The following is an 18,341-nucleotide window of genomic DNA, read 5'->3' as shown; positions in this document are numbered from 1 at the left end:
TAGAAGGGTGGGGCCTGGGCTGGGCTCCAGCTTCTCCCTGGGTGGCTTTGACAGCCCCCTTAGTGGGCAAATAGGAGGCCTGCTCCGTAAGTCTCCAACTGAAGCTTGACAGCTCCTTCAAAGGAGCCAGAGCCTGGAGCTGGGACTTGACTGCTACTCTCTCCCAGCAGGTGCTGTCCAGAGCCTGCCTCAGAGACACAGGGCAGTGTTTCTGACTCCCCAGGGCTCTCAGCTCTTCGAATCTCCTTGTCTTGAGAGCTGAGACCTCTCCCAAAGGGGCACATGAATCGTGAACAAGGTCCCTGTCACTTGCAGGGAGCAAAGAGCTCCCAAGCACGTCTAGATAACGGACCCAGGCTACCAAAGGTCCTAGCCAGACCTGCACTCTCTCTCACCTGTTTCCTTTTTTAAATTCTGCCTCCAGGTACCGGATCCCATCCCGGGCCCCTGGCTGTTCCTTTTTCAGCAAATCCAGGCCATCGATCACTAGTAGGCGGAGTGGGCGGAGGTAAGAAAAAGACACTAAGTTCAGGCTGCAGACTACACTGCAGGAAATGTCTACAGGATATGGGAGATGTATGTAGGATTGTGATGCCCACAAGATTTTGGAAGCTCTTTGAAAACGTGACCAGCCAGCAGTGAGCTAACAACTCCCCCAGCGCGTCCACTGCAGTTTCTCATTACTTGCCCGTATCTTTGCAGCAATGTTTAGCACAGATGCCTATGCTGGGGCTGCAGTTCACAACCAAGACCACATATACACTGGTCCCAAAGAACACACCATCTACACCCAGCCTCCCAGATAAACTTACCTGTCCTTGGAATGATGATGATAAAGCGGCCACTAGTGGCCAGCTGGCGGATGAGAGGGAGGTGGTAGCAGAGGGCCTGGGTGTCAGGGATGAGGTAGGGAGACATGGCTGACTGGGCCTTGGGCTGCTGCAGGCTCCCTTCCAGCTGGGAGACCTCGAGCTGGTAAGAAAAGGCTGAGTGGTTGAGGCTGCAGAGAGCAAGAGCTCTCAGAGTAGCTGTCCAGAGCCATAGCAGGGGAATATCTGAAAATGGACTTAAGCGAAGCCAGACCAAGAAGAGAAGGATGTGAACACTGCCCACCTGTAACCGTAGCTGAGCCATGTCTCTCATGAGCCTGTTCCGCCGAGCCTCCTCCTCTGCCTACAAGGAAAGCACAGCCGTGAGAAGACTGGAGCCAGAGGACTAGGTCTGCAGCTCGTGTGAAGTCCTGTCATAGGAGAAGGGAATTCTTTTTTAATTCACTCTACAACCCCCATGACTGACCCATGGGGAGCTCGGGAGAGGAGAAAGCAGAGTATTTTTGGTATGTAGGATACTACTTGTTGTGCCTTAGGCTCTAACCTCTGTACCTCTGCTCCTTCTAGCCAGGTCCTCCTCAGGGTACCAGCCACACACACCCGTGCCTGCTCTGACCTGGCAGTGTTTGCCCAGACCTGCCCATCCTGTTCAGGCCACACATGCACCTGTCTGTTCAGCAGTCCCAACCACTCCTTCTTTTACCCAGCCTTCTTCAGTTTAGTAAGTGAACCACCAACTGCCCAAATCAGAATGCTCAAAGTGGCTTAGGTCTGTCCTCACTCAGCACATAAATCATCAGCTGGCCAGTCTTGTCAAGTGAACTCTCTGACTTGCACACCAGCATCCTTCCCTTACCTCAAGAACACAAGGCTCAGCCTAAGAACAACCCTTCCAGGATGCTCTAATCCATGCCTCTCTAGTCTCTCTGATTCATCCCTGTTCTCTCAAGAGTCACAACAGTTTTCCAATCCTGCCCAATGCCCATCATCACCTTATCTGGGATTCTTTCCGTTTTCAAAAGGAAGTTCCAAGCCCTTCATACATTCTAAATGTGGACAAGAGTGAGACCTCTGTCACTGAAGGCTCTTAGGTGAATCAAGGGTGTCCTCAGATGTCATTCTAATGAGACCAAACCAGACAACTCTACAAAGTGACCAATTCGTTCTCTTCAAATGAGTCAAGGAGGTAAAGACAAAAAAGGAAAAGCTGTTAGAAACTTAACCAAAGGTCATGTAGGTTGTCACACAGAATTGGTGGAAATGGACAGTCCACACTAATAGTATATACCAAGGATAATTGTCCAGGGTTATCCTGCAGAGTCCTGCACAGTTAAGAAGTGCCCTGCCCCAAATGCCAACCATGCTGTTTGAGAGGCACTGGTAGAGGAGGAAAGAACAGAACAAAGTTGACAAAGGTCACATCCTTCCAGGTTAGCCAGAAGACAGAAATGTAGAACACAAAGTGGACGAAGTTCCCTCTTTTCTCACTGCACAACTGAGCTGAAACCTGACTTTCTATGCTAACTCATCACTAGGAAACTCCAAGATTCCTGTGTGGAATCACCTGAGTGCAGGAAGGGGAGAGGCACACCAACTGAAGGCTAGGGCTTTACCAGTCCAGCAGCTCAGACAGATGAGGGTCTGTTGCTCTCAGAGGGAAACCTATCTCAGAAGGGCCAGTGAGAGTTGCTAAGCCTGGCAGTCACTTAGCAGTGGGACAACAGCTCCTAGCAAGCAGATGGGCTGCACAGAAATTAAACCCCCAGAGCAGCACAAAACAGTCAGTTTGAGTGCTCATGGTTGGCACCTGGTATAATGGCATATGCCTGTAATCCTAGCATGGCTAAGAAAACTAAATTGAAACAAAGAACTCGGGTTTTCCCTGAGACGTCAGAGCCCTGGTCCCCACCCTGACTTGGTGTCTTAGAACTGTCCTTAGTTTCTCAGACATAAAAGGAAAACATAGGCACCCAAGCCACAGGAAGACTGAAGGTGAAATGACAGGGCCCTTGCAAAACAGACTAAGCACACAGAGTGCTCAGTGTATGACAAGAGATGGCAGGCTTGTAAGTCAGGGACCTAGGCAGAGCAGGAACTAGGGTGGCCTGCAGCACCCAGAACCACATGAGAGGGTACTCATTGGCTCTGTCCTCGCTGCTGTGGAGCTGTGAGTTTGAGAAAATGCCTGCAGAAATTCTAACAGTTTTGTTTTAAAGCTGTGTAACTTCCGTATTTTTGTACCCCACCCTCATGTCTTCCTGTACAGACCAACAATAAAAGCCTTAACACAAAAGCTTGTTTTAACAAAATGTGCTTGTTCATAAGGCAGCAGGGAGTTTCTGGGGGAACATGCTCCCTTTCCAGCCTGTCAAATGTCCACAGCAATGGGGCTCAGGGGGCTGGGAGAAAGGAAGAACATCAGAGGTCATGTCTTGGGATGAAGGCCCAAGGCTCCCATGCCTGACACACAGTGACCCACTCCAGCACTACAAAGGTACTAGTGTCAGGAAGGACACCCATGTGAAGAGACTGCATGTTTGCTGCGGTGTCTAAAATGCTGACAAGCATGTCAGACAGCAAATTCTCAGTGCCTGTGCTGAGCACACAGGCCACTGCTTGCTCTCTGGATGGGACTATGTCTGAAACAAGAGAGTTCCTCCATGTTGAGACCCCACATTCTGTTCCATTCCCCAGTCTTAAATCTGGTGAAAGGAAAGCACGGGAACACCTGCTAAGCACCCCTCCTCCAGGACAATAGGCACCATCATCCCATCTTCTCCCCTAGCCATAGCTAATTCTATGGATTCCTGTAAGTGACAGGAAGCTAGTCAAGCAAGGTTCGGTGACTTGTCTATTTCAGATTCAGTGGTTGATGTGGGAGGGTCTTCTGTTTTGTGTTGATTTCATTGGTTAATAAAGAAACTGCCTTGGCCCTTTGATAGGACAGAAAATTAGGTAGGCGGAATAAACAAAACAGAATGCTGGGAGGAAGTGAGGCAATCGCCATGCCTCTCCTCTCTGGTCAGCCGCGATGGAGCCAGCCACCAGGTCAGACATGCTGAATCTTTCCCGGTAAGGCTCCACCTCATGGCGCTACACAGATTATTAGAAATGGGTTAAGCAAGATTTGAGAGTTAGCCAAGAGGCTAGAAACTAATGGGCCAAGCAGTGTTTAAATGAATATAATTCGTGTGTTGTTATTTCAGGGCATAAACTAGCCAGGCAGCCGGGAGCTGGGTGACAGGAACGCAGCCCGCTGCTCCTTCTACAAGTGGTGACAGAGATGGTCTCAAGACTAACTCAGTCTGAGGAGAGGTCCTAAGCCATACTGCCTCTACTCAAAGTGTCTCTCAGGCCTTGCTGGGCCTCTGACCTGGCTTCTCAGTTCTTCAGATAAGAACTACTTGTGCAGCTGATCCCCTTCCTCTGGTTCTTCAGGAAGCCTAAGGGAAAGAGCTCCCAGGGAAGGGAAGGCTGACTCACCATACGAAACTGGGCCTGAGCCTGCTGCAGCAGGCTCTCTTGCTCAGACTGAGCAATGCTGACGAAGATGCCGACCTCGGCATTGAACTGTAGGATGCTGCCTTGTAATCTAGCCACAAAGTGCCCGAAGCTGCGGATGTAGCAGATGCGCACCACTGACTGTGGGAGAACAGAGACCCAGTTAATCTGACAGGCACTCTCACCCGCCTGCCACCCGGCTACACCAGCCACCTCTCAGCATAAGTCTCCTTGGAAAGGCACATGGTCTGTAGCATGGGGAACTAAGTGCTAACTAGCAGGGCAAAGAACCTCGTAGGTGATCAGAGGGCCAGGTCTTAAGATAAAGAGAAAGTAAGAGAGAGCGGTGCTCAGTGTAGCTCAGTGGAAGAATGACTGCCCAGCGGGTGTATGGCCATGGGTTTGATCCCCAGTACTGCAAAAGAAGACAAAAAAAAAAAAAAAAAAAGAAAGAAAGAAAAAGGCAGCAGTCCAGGAGTGAGGAAACAGGAATCTAAAGCCATCTATCTCTCTTCAGACTCTCAGCATCTCACGTGTAAAGAGAGACACGCTAGGTTCACACCTCTCAATTTTTTTTTTTTTGAGTAAAACCCTTCCTCGTGCCCTTCAGATAAAAATCTGGCCTACCCTAAAATATGAAAATAAGTCGCACTTCTCTGGTTGTGGAGGACACTTGGTAGCCTGTTGGCTTGTTTTTCCTTTGCTGCCCCCAGATGGCCTATGTGGTTAGAGACTCAAGAGAGAAAGCTGCTGACCAAAATGGACTGTATGTGCTTTCTGGTTCTGCCAGTTCAGTCCTCAACTGGCCCACAGAAGCAGAAAAATTCCAAGTCCTGATTAACTTTCTCCATCTTCAGGCCAAGGAGGAGAAATGAAAAGGAAACACTAGTAATAGCACATGTTTAGAAAGATACCTGTCAAGGTAAATCTGTAGCCTGAAGGATGCTCCCAGTCTACATGTGGGTGTCCTGCCCCAGCCAAGAAACCCTGATTTGCTGCCACATATGAGGAACACTTGGCACTCGTAGTAGGAAGCAAGTTCCTTACCTCCTCTAAAGCACTGAGCAGGGGCCGATCTGCATCGAAGTTAAAGCGTTTATGAGCAGTCCGGAGAGGAGGTAGGTTTCGCAGTGCCATATCCTCTGGGAGTAACAGGCCAGCAGGGAGATCAGGCAGCTCACAGCCTTCAAGGAGACTCTGGACTTGAGGACATAGGGCCAGGCCTAGGCAGAAGGAGACTATCAGACCACTGCCCTGGAGCATAACCTCACAGGAAATACAAACCTCCTATAGAGAATGACCAAGCTGATGAGACAGACAAACGGTGGATAGAAGCAGAAGGCAGAGACACACCCGGGGCCAAGCAGGCAGGGTGAACAACGACAGTCAGCCTAAAAAGGCTCAACAGAGAGGAGAACGGTTCCGGGAAAATGGCCAGCTCTTGGTTCGTCTCAAGAGAAAGAACAGGGCTGGAGAGATGGCTCAGAGGTTAAGAGCATTGCCTGCTCTTCCAAAGGTCCTGAGTTCAATTCCCAGCAACCACATGGTGGCTCACAACCATCTGTAATGGGATCTTGTGCCCTCTTCTGGCCTGCAGGCATACACATAGACAGAATATTGTATACATAATAAATAAATAAATATTAAAAAAAAGAGAGAGAGAGAAAGAACAGAGGGAGTTTCTAATTGGAAGGTGGTAGAGGGGATGAACTGATCAATGACGGATTATCAGTGCTCAATGCCTGCGGGTAACATAGTGATGATAACGACAAGCCTGGCCTTTCAGACTCCTCCCTGCTCTTACCTCCTCACACACAGAACCACCAGACCGGTAGGGGCAGTGTTGGTGTGGAAACTGTACTGACTGCTCTGTGCTAGGGAGGCTCCTCCTCCAAAAATCTGTTACAGGAGGGGACCAACCAGGTCTGAAGGGGCTAGTAGAAGAGCCTAGTCTAGGGTCCACTCACCAGAATCCTGGAGTTCACCAGCTGCTGGCAACAGATTCAGCAACACAGACAGGCGGTTCCACAAACTTTGAGAGCTCTGGGGAGAAAAGGGAAACCTCCAGCCAGAAACAATGCAGAAAAGCAGAGCAGGTATCACACCCGGGTCCTTGTGCTATGAGACTCAGAGGGATTTGTTAGGCAGATTAGCAAGAAGAAGTTCATAGAGGACTTGGGAATTGGACTGAGGAAGGGTGAAGTAGAGCCCTGAGCTGAGACCCACAGGAAGGGAACAGGGCCTCTCACAGTAAACGAGACCACAACACTCCACACTAGTTTGCAATAGCTCAAGACTGAGGCTCTGATTCCAAGGCAGTACAGGCATGGACCACGCAACCCCTATGGCAGCAAGCCTGACCAGACTGGCTCATAGGAGTACCTCTCCTAAGCCACAGTCCCTGCCTGGAAAGGCTCAACTTTGTCCCAATTTCCCATCTCTGTTGCTATCCCCTATTGTATTTTTGTTTATTTGTTTGTTTTGTTTGGGGAGAGGGGAGTCGAGACAGGGTTTCTCTCTATAACAGTCCTGTCTGCCCTGGAACTCACTTTGTAGACCAGGCTGGCCTTGAACTCAGAGATTCACCTGCCTCTGCATGCACCACCACCCGGCCTTTGCTATCTTTCTTTCCTCTGTATTCTTTCATGTTTACTGAGTCTCGTTCCAAACATTACCCAGAGTGTCAGCTATTAAGCCAACTTTGGGAAAATAAAGCAGAATTAACAGCTTCCTCTCTGGCCGGGCGGTGGTGGCACACGCCTGTAATCCCAGCATTCGGGAGGCAGAGGCAGGCGGATCTCTGTGAGTTCCGAGACCAATCTGGTCTACAAAGGGAGTTCCAGGACAGGCTCCAAAGCTACAGAGAAACCCTGTCTCGAAAAACAAAAAAACAAAACAAAAACAAAAAAACAGCTTCCTCTCTGTCCCCTGGACATAGGTTCTTTGCGGGAAAAGATCATGCCTACTCTGGCTAGGCCAATCAAGTTTTTTTTTTTTTTAAAGATTTATTTATTTATTATGTATACAACATTCCTTCCATGTACACCTGCACACCAGAAGGGGGCACTGGATCTCATTACAGATGGCTGTGAGCCACCATGTGGTTGCTGGGAATTGAACTCAGGAACTCCTGAAGAGCAGTCAGTTCTCTTAACCTCTGAGCCATCTCTCCAGCCCCCCAATCAAGTTCTTGACAGACCACCAGGCCCCTTCTTATCTCATCACCCTTCCAACCTTGTAGAACCTGAAAATGTAGGATGTGGTGTAAAGACCTGTGCACAGACGATGATGAGGTCAGGGTTGGTCCGCAGCCAGTCTAGGAAGACCTTCACAGCAGGAAGGAGGCCCTCAGCCATCAGGGCCTGCAGCTTCTCCTGAAGGCTGCGCTCATTGCGACAGGAGCGGCTGCTGGACTCACTCCCCTCTGACTCAGAGCCATCCTCAGAGGCTGGGGTGGGGCAAAGGAGAGAAAACTGGGGTAAGCAGTGAACAGCATTTAGCAATGGGCTTCTGTACTTTCAGGAAGTGTTACCCACACATTCCACCCACCTAGACTCCGAGTTCTGATTCTCACTCACTGTCAGATCCCTGCCCCGTTGTTCTGGGCCCAATAACTTTTAAACCAAGAGCTTTGTGCTGGGATTATGGGAGTGTATCATGATACCTGCGTTCATTTAAAATTTCTTAAGTCTTAAAAATTGCACCCCATGCACAAAAAGTTCCACCCACAGCTCAACTGTGTTAGCCACTAGGAACACAAACAGAGAAGACATTACTTAGTTCTCCCAAAGCTCAGTTTATCTCAAGACAAGTACACCAGTGAGGTCTCACCAGACAGGAGAGGGTAGAGGCTGCAGTAGAGCAGATGGTAGAGGTTACCCACAAGAAGATGTCACTGGCTTCAAGCAAATCCCAGATACAGTGATTTTTTAAATAAACAACCTTCTGGGCAGTGGTGGCCTTTAATCCCAGCACTCAGGAGGCAGGGGCAGGCTGATCTCTGAGTTTGAGGACTCAGACAAAACAAAACAAAACAACAACAACAAAAAACCCAACCAACTGACCAAAAAAACCAAACAAGTAGTGGGGCTTATTAGGGCAAGAAAAACCATGCTTCTGCATTCTTCAGACAAACGGGGCATTCTGTACAAAGTCTGGAGGTTAAAGACAGCATTTAGAACAGGGCTGACAGCTCTTCCACTGCAGGTTGCTAAGCTAGGCAAGATAGTACCCTAACCACTGGGGAGGCTGCTCTGTGGTTAGCACATGGTCAGCACGCACGAGCTTCTAGGTTGCCTACACAGGAGTAGCAGAAGAAAGGACAATACTCTAAAATGGTCTAGCCTAGTGCTTGACATAGAATAGGCTCCAGGAATGCTGCTGAAGACCTCTCCTTCGACAATGATGACACTGGAGTGTCACTCAGTACTGCTCTGACAAGAACACTGTGTTCAGCTTTGGGGAACCTAGGCAGAGCTGGATACCATGAGGGAAGGAAATCCAACCACCAACAGGAGAAGAGAAGGGCCCAAAGCCACAGAGCAGTGTGGTGAAAAAGCAGCAAAACAGCATGTGCTGAATGCTAGAAAGACTCCTGACAGCAGAGCACCAAGCAGGAGGTAGAGGTTCAGGTACCTGGCTCTAAAGGCTTGTCCACATCTCCATTGACACACGACCTGTGACTGTCCACACTGTTGGGTTCCGTGGTGGGCTGCAGGAGCAGGTTGCTGAAAGTGGGGGCCAGTCGGAAGCAGCGCTTGGTCTGGAACATCTGGGTGGACATGGCCTGCAGATTGCTGGCATCGCTGGGGCCCAGAGGGCCGTTGAGGGCTTCAGGAACCTCTGACCTGGCCTGAGGAGGCTCCAGAGCTGGAGACCTTGTTCCCTCTTCATCCTCCATATCTTCCAGGTCTGACCGGGACTCCTGGCTGTTCATTTCTGAGTCTGTCTCTGCATCAAAAGCAGTGCCCCTGCCTTCTAGACTCTTATCAGAGCCACTGTCTGAGCCGTCACTGGCCTGGGCAGAGTCATGGCTTGAGTCTGATTCAAAACCTTCACTTAGGTCACTGTCATCACCAGCTTTAGGAGGATGGTGGCGGCGGCGGCGACGGAGACAAGAGAGTCGGGAGTGTTTACGGCTCTTTCTACCCTCATCAGTTTGGGGCATCACAGTGGGAGGCTCAGGCTCTGGTTCCTCTTTTTCTAGTAGTTCTTTTGATTCTGGTTCATCTGCATACAGGGAAAGGTCAGGGAGATGAACTGGACGTGCCCTCTCACACCGAGCTCTCACTACACGCAATTCCCTCCTTATCCCGTCTCATGCAAACTTTCCAGTCATAGCCTCCCCAGCCTCAAACCTGTGCCATCACTCTGAAAAGCCGAGACAGGGTTCTCGCCCTCTTCCAGCTCCGCTTGCAGCCGTATGTTGACATGATTAATGAGGTGGGAGAAGAGGGCAAGGGTGAAAGCAATGGCTGCACTGTACTGCTTGGATCCTAAAACCAGAACAGAAGAAGTGAGCACCATCAATTTCAACTTGTCTTACCTGCTCTCAACTCATCCAATGACCCAATTATTCCTCAAAGCTGGTTCTTGATTTAAAAAAAAAAAAAAAAAAGTTTCTCAAGTCTCTTGAATAATACTCACCTTCTCACAAACTAGACTGTAGCAGCTCACCCCCCACCTTTTCATGTAGGTGTATCTTCTCGTCCTAGCTTACCTCTCTTGAGCTTTGAGACTGTTCCTGGTAACCCAAGAGTTTTGGCACCAAGCACCACCTCTCCCACAGCCTCTCCAGAAAGGTTTTCAGGCTGTTTTAAGTGCTCTGATACCAAGGCTGGACCCTGGAGAGTATATAGCTGTCTATGAAGGGGGTTTAGGGGAGAAGTAAGAACCCAAAGCTGCCTCTGCTCCTTTACAGGAGGTGCCATCAGTAGACTCTACATACATACCGGGCAGTGACATGGGCTGGAAGGGATCACTGCGGAAGACAACAGGACAGTGGGGAGCAGAGGGACATGGTGGAGTACCTGCTCTCTTTAAACTGTGCACACCCATAAGGCAGATAATGGCCATCTGAAAGATGAGGAGGTCAGGGAGGTAAGCATATCCACTTTCGCACTCTTCCTCTTCCTCATTCGTTAGGCCAAGGTTGGGAGAGGAGGGCAGGTAGAAGAGGCAGAGGTTGAAATCCTCTAGGACAGACTGGCAAAGTGAGGTCAGTTCTGAGTCCATGGAGCTATGGGAAGGCAGGAAAAACAAGGAATGTCACTGATGGGTGGGGGTGGCAAAGAACTGACAAGTCAGAGTCTAGGGATGCAGTTCAAGGGTAAAGTGTTTGCCAGGCATGCATAAGGCCCTGGGCTCAACCCCTAACACAGAAATAAACAAACAAACAAATAGGTCAGCTACACATGACGGCGCATGCCTTTAATCCCAGCACTTGGGAAGCAGAGGCAAGCAGATTTCTGTGAATTAAAGGCCAGCCTGATCCACATAGCTACACAGTGTCAGGCGAGCAAGGGTTACACAGTAGACCTGTTTCAAAAGAAAAAAAAAAAAAGGATCCTATAGAAACTTAAGAGACTGTGGGGACTGGGGAGTGTAGGAGGAACGACACCACAAACATAGACCAATGTATATCAAAAGAAAATAAAACCGAAGTTGCCTAGCATGAACAAGGTCCTGCTTCAATTGATTAAAAACAACAAACAGCCGGGCGGTGGTGGCGCACGCCTTTAATCCCAGCACTCGGGAGGCAGAGGCAGGCGGATCTCTGTGAGTTCGAGACCAGCCTGGTCTACAAGAGCTACTTCCAGGACAGGCTCCAAAGTCACAGAGAAACCCTGTCTCGAAAAACCAAAAAAATAAAAAAAATAAAAACAACAAACAAAACAATGATTGAGGGTATTCCAGACTCAGTCCCTTAGCCACTATCAGAATCTAATAAGCACTCACTGTGTCCATCAGGATGGGCCCAGACACAATAGTGAGGGAAGCCAAAGATGAGCCAACTGGTGAGCCTCTCCCACAGAAACCGTACTTCAGCAAAAGTAAGAAGCAGTCAAGGCAAGAGCTTGCCTGACACCATTCCAGCTCACGCTCACTTCTACTCACCTACTTTTGGGCTGTAACAGGCTCTGCAGGTACATGAAGTTTACCAACAACCTCTTAATGTCTTTACATCTGGAACGAGAGGAACCCAGAGTACACGCTGAATGGCCCTACAGTCCCTGTGGTTCCACTGTAGTCACTACAAAATGTCCTCCTCCCCACAGGCCCCACTTACCGCTTTTTGCTAGGGGAGAGCTTCCTGGTCTCAGACTTCTTCAGCTGATGGTACATTTTGGCTGCCTTGTCATATAGCCTCTTAAGGTTCCCATAGGCTCCCTCAAAAGACACCTCTGACTGGATGCTGAAGGAGAAACAGGGTTAACTACTGCATCTGAACAGAGGAATAGGAGGAAATGGGAAAGGTCACCTACTGGGGCCTTAAGATCCATTACTAGTAAGTAGAGGGCGTTTCAGCCTCAGTATCTGTGTACATAGTTGGGGTAACGACTCCTGAACCATCTTTCCTGGACACATGGACAAGGATGGGGACACACACAAACACTCACACATGTTCTCATGCACGCGTGACAGTCATCCAAGTAAAGGTAGTATCTTCCTTACTTTCCTTTCTATATGAAAGGGGGCAATTAATCCTACCTTGTTACAAGTTTAACTTACCATCCCTGAAATACCATCTCAACTTACAATGGGGGTCAGCACTGTGTAAGCATTTATTACAACTAAATATATTTACCTGAATTATTTGTTAATGCTGCAACACTTAATCCAGGTCTGGCACACAGCGCACCCTAATACTATCTACATACAAAGATAAGGAAAAAAACCTGCAAGAACAAACTACCAAAGTGGTTACACAGCCGGCACATGGTAGTGCTGAATCTTCACCACGAACTTATTTCATTACAAAACCAACAACTTTGGCAGGCACTATGTGACACTTTTGTCTTGGTGTTGTTTTTGCCTGTGTAATGAAGGCTGGCCTTGAACTCCTGATCCTTCTGCTTCCGATTCTCAGCACCTATAAGGTAGCTCACAACCATCTGTAACTCCAGATTCACAAATCTGATGCTTTCTTCTAAGAGCCTCATGCACCAAGTACAAATGAGAAGACACATATGTAAGCAAAACACTCATACACGTAAAATAAAGAAAACCAGAAAATTTTTTTTAATGAATTTAAACAAAATAGGCTGGATGGTAATGGCACACACCTGTAATCACAACACTCAGAAGGAAGAGGTAGGTGGATCTATGTGAGTTTGAGGGAGCTCCAAGATAGCCAGAATTGTTACAGATAGAAACCCTTTTTTTTGTTTTTGTTTTTTGGTTTCTTTTGAGACAGGGTTTCTCTGTAGCTTTGGAGCCTGCCCTGGAACTAGCTCTTGTAGACCAGGCTGGCCTTGAACTCACAGAGATCCGCCTGACTGCCTCCCGAGTGCTGGGATTAAAGGCGTGCACCACCACTGCCTGGCTCCCTTTCTTTAAAAAGCAAAACAAATTTCCTTCTACAGAAAGCTTTCAGTCCTGGCTGATATGTATACTTATGCATACTTATAGTACAGCAATCAGGAGATAGAAGGAGGACGACTGCAAGTTTGAGGTCAGCTTTGGCTACACAGTGAAATCTAGACCAGTCACAAGTACAGAGCAAGACCCTGTCTCTAAAACAAACCAACACAGAAGCAAAAGGAGAACAAACTGACATTTACAATAAGCGTGTTAATTATCTTAACTTCTCAAAGGCCTATAAAACCCAACATGGCTCTGTAAAAACAGCAGGGCTGAGCCAGTGTACCCTTGAGTGTAGAGTCCCTCAATCTAACATGTCTCTACCTTAGACAAAAGTTGGTGAAAGATGGAAAAAGTAAGAGATGGGAGAGTGGGAAAGCAGAGATGAACTGCAAGGCTGGGAAGGAGCTGGCAAACACTTACCAGCGCAAGTAGCAATACATGGCTTCCACATTGTAATACTTGCTGCCTGCAAGGGTGCCCAGCTGGTTGAAGGGCATTCCTGGAGTCAAAGAGAATTCACGCAGTTGAGTCCACAATCTTAGTCAAGGTTGCCAGGCTCAATCAACACTGAGCATTAGAGAACACCAGGGAAAAGGCTAGGCTGCAGGCAACAGTGGAACCTTGGGTGACCAGCACATCAGTCTTCCTCCTCCTCTTCTTTCTTCTGGCTCAGTTTGTTTGCTCAACCTCTGCGTCTGTTACTACTCTCTTCATGTGAATCCCCATTTCTTTCTATAACGGCATCTTTATTTATTTATTTATTTTGGTTTTTTGAGACAGGGTTTCTTTGTGGCTTTGGAGCCTGTCCTGGAACTAGCTCTGTAGACCAGGCTGGTCTCGAACTCACAGAGATCCGCCTGCCTCTGCCTCCCAAGTGCTGGGATTAAAGGCATGCGCCACCATCGCCCGGCTTTATAACGGCATCTTTAAAAAGTATATATAGGGCTGGAGAGATGGCTCAGAGTTTAAGAGCATTGCCTGCTCTTCCAAAGGTCCTGAGTTCAATTCCCAGCAACCACATGGTGGCTCACAACCATCTGTAATGCCCTCTTCTGGCCATACACACACACAGAATATTGTATACATAATAAATAAATAAATTTAAAAAAAAAAGTATATATAGTTAGGGGCTGGAGAGATGGTTCAGTGTTAAGAGCACTGGTTGCTCTTTTAGAGGTCCTGAGTTCAGTTCCCAACAACCACATGGTGGCTCACAACCATCTGTAATGAGATCTTGTGCCCTCTTCTGGCCTGCAGGCATACATGCAGGCAGAACCCTATATATGTAATAAATAAATTAATAAATAAATCTTTTTCTTTTAAGAGTATATACATTTTGAGATAGGATCTCACGTAGCTCGGGCTGGTCTCACACTTGGTATATAGCCAAGGATGATCTTGAACTTGTGAGTTTCCTAATTCCAGCCCTCAAGCACTGAGATTGTAACTGTACACCACCAGGCCTGGCTTCTGCAGTGCATTCTAGACAAGCACTCTACCAACTAAGCTACATTCCCAACCCCTGTAATAGAAGGTCTCACTACACTCTGTGGGGCAAGCTGATGTATCTCTTCTTTCTATAGTGGCCTCACACAGAGGGAGGAACCATTTTTTCCCCTTCTCTGTTAATACTTGTCCACTTCTCTTCCCTTTCTTTCATCTTGTGTGTGTGTCACAAAGGGGAGAATATATACCCATGGTGACATGAGAATGGGGAAAAAGGACCTGGAGAGATGAGCACAAGGCCTATTTATGCCCAACAGAACTGCCTACCTCTGACATGATCTGGTTTACATCCAAAGAGAACACTTACCAATCTGGGGAGCTACTGACAAGGCTTGGTAGTAAAACCTTTCAGCTAGCAGCTCCGTGTCCACACCAGCCAGTTCATTCTGATAGCGTGCTACATGGGAGACAAAGGGAAAAAGGGATAATTTTATATTTTAGGAAGCCCGCCCTGAAAAGCTGTGAAGAGCCTAAGAGGCAGGGACATGAACTAACACACAGGCTGTAGGTCTTTGACACAATCCTAAGTCTGTGTGATTATATACAGTACTTGACTCTCTTCCTTGCTAACAATTCAAAATGTAAAGAATCAGCATCTATAAAAGTGAGCAGATTCATCTTGAGTGTCTCGTCCCAATGCAGGAACCTGCAACAAATATAATTGCTTGCAAGAATCTCTGCTATTTGGTTCTGAAATGCAATGGTTGATTCTGCAGGAAGACACTGGTCCTGTTAATGTAAAACAGGGACCAAAGCAGACCAGCAGTACAGGAAGACACTGGTCCTGTTAGTGTAAAACAGGGACCAAAGCAGACCAGCAGTACGGTGGGGACACTGGTCCTGTTAATGTAAAACAGGGACCAAAGCAGACCAGCAGTACGGTGGGGACACAGCCAGGAGAGCGTCAGGTCAGTGAAATGTAAAGCACCCAGCAAGTCCATACCAGCAGCCCAATAAAGAATGGGTATCTACAAAGACTAGAGACTCAGGGCTACAAAGCACAAGAGCACCTTTCCAGCTTCAGCAACACTCACCATGCAGTTAAGTGTTCTCTGGGCTTCTTGATGCTCAAGTTCCTATTCACCTAGGAATCCACAGAGCTACTAGAAAGCCTCTAAGGAGAAGGACCCAATTTTCCTGACCTAAAGAAATGGTGATCATCCTGACTACTGCAAATGTCAATGGCATTTCGCCATTTCTAGCTCTCCAAAGAGAGTTGACTCATAGGCATGAAAGACAGAACACTGCAACCATCTTCAGCTCTCCAATATGTAAAAGATGGTACCAACAACCGAAGCAGCCTACACTTTTCCCATAGCCCAAGGCAGAGAAAATGCAAAATGAAGATTCTTACACAAATCCCCCAGGTACACCAGACATCGATGGCATGCCATCTGTGCCCAATCCATCTCCTTCCCTGAAGCAGATACTGGCTTCTTGCATCCTGAAAGGGGATGGGGAAAATAATGGGATGAGAGACAGATGTTGAATTTGTTGTTGTTGTTTTTCAAGATAGGATTTCTCTGTGTAACAGCCCTAGTTGTCCTGGAACTCACTCTGTAGACCAGGTTAGCCTTGAACTCAGGGATTAAAGGCGTTCACCACCACCTCTGGCTCAGATATTGATTTGTGAGTTCATTCCTCTACCCCCACCTAGGCAGAAACACCTCCTAAATGAAGAGGAGAAGCTAGGCCAGCCTTGCAACTGTCTTACAGAGCTGATGAGACATCAGGAAGGAAATAGACACACAGATGCACAAGGGGAACTCGTCTGAAAGGTCAACACAGGACGTCTAACAGAAAGAGATGAGCTCCAATGTTAGGAAAGCAAAGGAGACAGGAGGAACTATATCAAAGCTACCTCTGTGAAGTTACAAAATTTGGTTTAAGATTAAAACACTGCATGCTAGGTTGAGGAGGCGTGGTAGTGCAATTAAAAGCGTGGTAGTGCACGCTTTTAATCCAGCTCTCAGAAGGCAGAGGCTGGCTGATCTCTGTGAGTTCAAGGTCAGTCTGATCTACAGAGCGAGTTCCAAAGCAGTCAGAGAGACAGAGACCCTGTTTAAAATAAAACATTTTCAAAAAGCACCTAGCTCTGGAAACCAGGCCCTCATGCCCTGTCATTTTGCAGGTCCCCTGGATGGGGAGCCCCACTCTGAAAAGCTTTTCCTGATGCTCCTGCAGACTTTCTACTTGGCTACATGAAGAAAACACCAAAGAGAAAATGTTTGGGGACCTGATGGTCTGAAGCAAATTCTGAGGCTATGGACCCCCTCTCTCTCTAGTAAAGCCTACAGATACTGCCTCCACACTAATCTTGCAGCTGTTTTGTGGAATTGGGGTTTAAATCTAGGGCCTCACACAGTCAGACAAGCACTCCACCACTAAGCTGTTCTTCCTCGGCTCTTTTTGTTTATGTGTATACACACATGCATGTGTGTGTGTGAAGACAGTATGTGTAAGGGCCAAATGTAGACAATGGGTGTCTTCATCAATTGTTCTCTACCTTCCTTTACAATTTTCTATTACATTTATTATTTATTTTATGTATACATGTGTATGTAGGTGGGTGTGTGCATACCACAGTACACATGTGGGAGCCAGAGGACAACGTCTAGGAGCTGATTTTCTCCTTCTATAATGCGGATCCCAGAGACTGAACTCAGATCATCAGGCTTGGCAACAAGTGCCTTAACCCACTGAGCCATCATAATAACTCTCTCTGCCTTATTTTGAGGCACAGAACTTGAAGCTCATCAAGTCAGCTAGACTTGAACAGACCTGGGATTAGACCTGCAACCGTCCTACCTGGTTTTTTTTACATGGATGGGTGCTGGGGATTCAAACTCAGGTCCTTATGGTTCGATGGCAAAGCACTTTGCCCAGTTCCTCCTTTTGCTTTTCAATAATATTTTAAGAATACAAAGCACAGATGCTCTGCATCTGGTAAGACCATGACAGGTGGTAGCAGGGACAAGGCTTCCAGAAAGTCTACCTCCTAGTGAAAGCTGATGCAAGACTCTAGGAGGGAAGAGTACCTATAGAGCAAGAGATGGAGAAGGGACTTCTAAAGGGTAGCTGAGTTAAAGGAGATCTGTGAGCTACAAAAGTAAAGCCACTGCTGCTAGGACCTCAGTTGGCAGCCCTTCTAGGGAGACAGTCAACAATTTTCCCAACATTCCTATAGATTTTAAAACTTTAACCAAGGGGGCTGGAGAGATGGCTCAGTGGTTAAGAGCATTGCCTGCTCTTCCAAAGGTCCTGAGTTCAATTCCCAGCAACCACATGGTGGCTCACAACCATCTGTAATGAGGTCTGGTGCCCTCTTCTGGCCTGCAGACATACACACAGACAGAATATTGTATACATAATAAATAAATAAATAAATATTAAAAAAAAAAAAAAAAAAAAAATAAAACTTTAACCAAATACTAGAAAAAACTCCCTAAAGCTGAAAACAACAGACAGGCAGAACTCAACTGGAAGAAGAAAAAAAGAAAGGTTAATAGCATCTTCCAGAGCCAGATCTACACTGGAGCCATGTCCCTCCCTCAGCCTCCACACGAGTTCACAATTTTAGGTCCCTCATTCCTAAACCCTTCACTGTGCTTGTTTGGATAAATCTAGTTTTACAAAGCACCTGAAGGTGTTCCATTTGCCTGACTGGTCACTAGTTATTCAAACTTTGAAGACAAGGAAGATCAAGAACCCAATCTTTAAGCCCTCTTAGGTTACACTGACCTATGAGGGGGTCAGTGACATGAGTCCAGTCAATGCAGCACTGCAGTTCAAGCTGGTAGTGGGACTGGATATAGAGAAGGAGATGCTGGTAGAAGCCAATGCCTGCAACCAGATGAGTCCTGTAGGCACATTCCAAGGTGCTCCGGCTGTGGATGTGCTAGAGATCAGGAAAGGCAA

General features: G+C 47.5%; 1 protein-coding gene across 1 annotated transcript in view; it reads right to left on the bottom strand.

The window, feature by feature from the left end:
* Window positions 1-18,341, bottom strand: part of Smg5 (SMG5 nonsense mediated mRNA decay factor) — a 31,024-nt gene that overhangs the window by 2,177 nt on the left and 10,506 nt on the right. Inside the window, exons 5-20 of the mRNA XM_041655507.1 lie at window positions 18,165-18,321; window positions 15,778-15,867; window positions 14,731-14,820; window positions 13,338-13,416; window positions 11,620-11,745; window positions 11,448-11,516; window positions 10,361-10,569; window positions 9,689-9,826; window positions 8,967-9,560; window positions 7,604-7,779; window positions 6,299-6,374; window positions 5,379-5,554; window positions 4,314-4,472; window positions 1,114-1,173; window positions 813-972; window positions 396-486 (exon numbers count right to left, since the gene is read on the bottom strand). Of these exons, the coding sequence (XP_041511441.1) occupies window positions 396-486; window positions 813-972; window positions 1,114-1,173; window positions 4,314-4,472; window positions 5,379-5,554; window positions 6,299-6,374; window positions 7,604-7,779; window positions 8,967-9,560; window positions 9,689-9,826; window positions 10,361-10,569; window positions 11,448-11,516; window positions 11,620-11,745; window positions 13,338-13,416; window positions 14,731-14,820; window positions 15,778-15,867; window positions 18,165-18,321 (2,450 nt within the window). The remainder of the gene's footprint in view (window positions 1-395; window positions 487-812; window positions 973-1,113; window positions 1,174-4,313; window positions 4,473-5,378; window positions 5,555-6,298; window positions 6,375-7,603; window positions 7,780-8,966; window positions 9,561-9,688; window positions 9,827-10,360; window positions 10,570-11,447; window positions 11,517-11,619; window positions 11,746-13,337; window positions 13,417-14,730; window positions 14,821-15,777; window positions 15,868-18,164; window positions 18,322-18,341) is intronic.

The sequence above is a fragment of the Microtus oregoni genome, unplaced genomic scaffold (assembly GCF_018167655.1).
Source record: "Microtus oregoni isolate MIOR12 unplaced genomic scaffold, Mior012 000007F_ref0000211, whole genome shotgun sequence".
Lineage (NCBI taxonomy): Eukaryota > Metazoa > Chordata > Mammalia > Rodentia > Cricetidae > Microtus > Microtus oregoni.
Note: the sequence above shows the minus strand (reverse complement) of the source record. Positions and strands in the feature narration are given on the sequence as shown.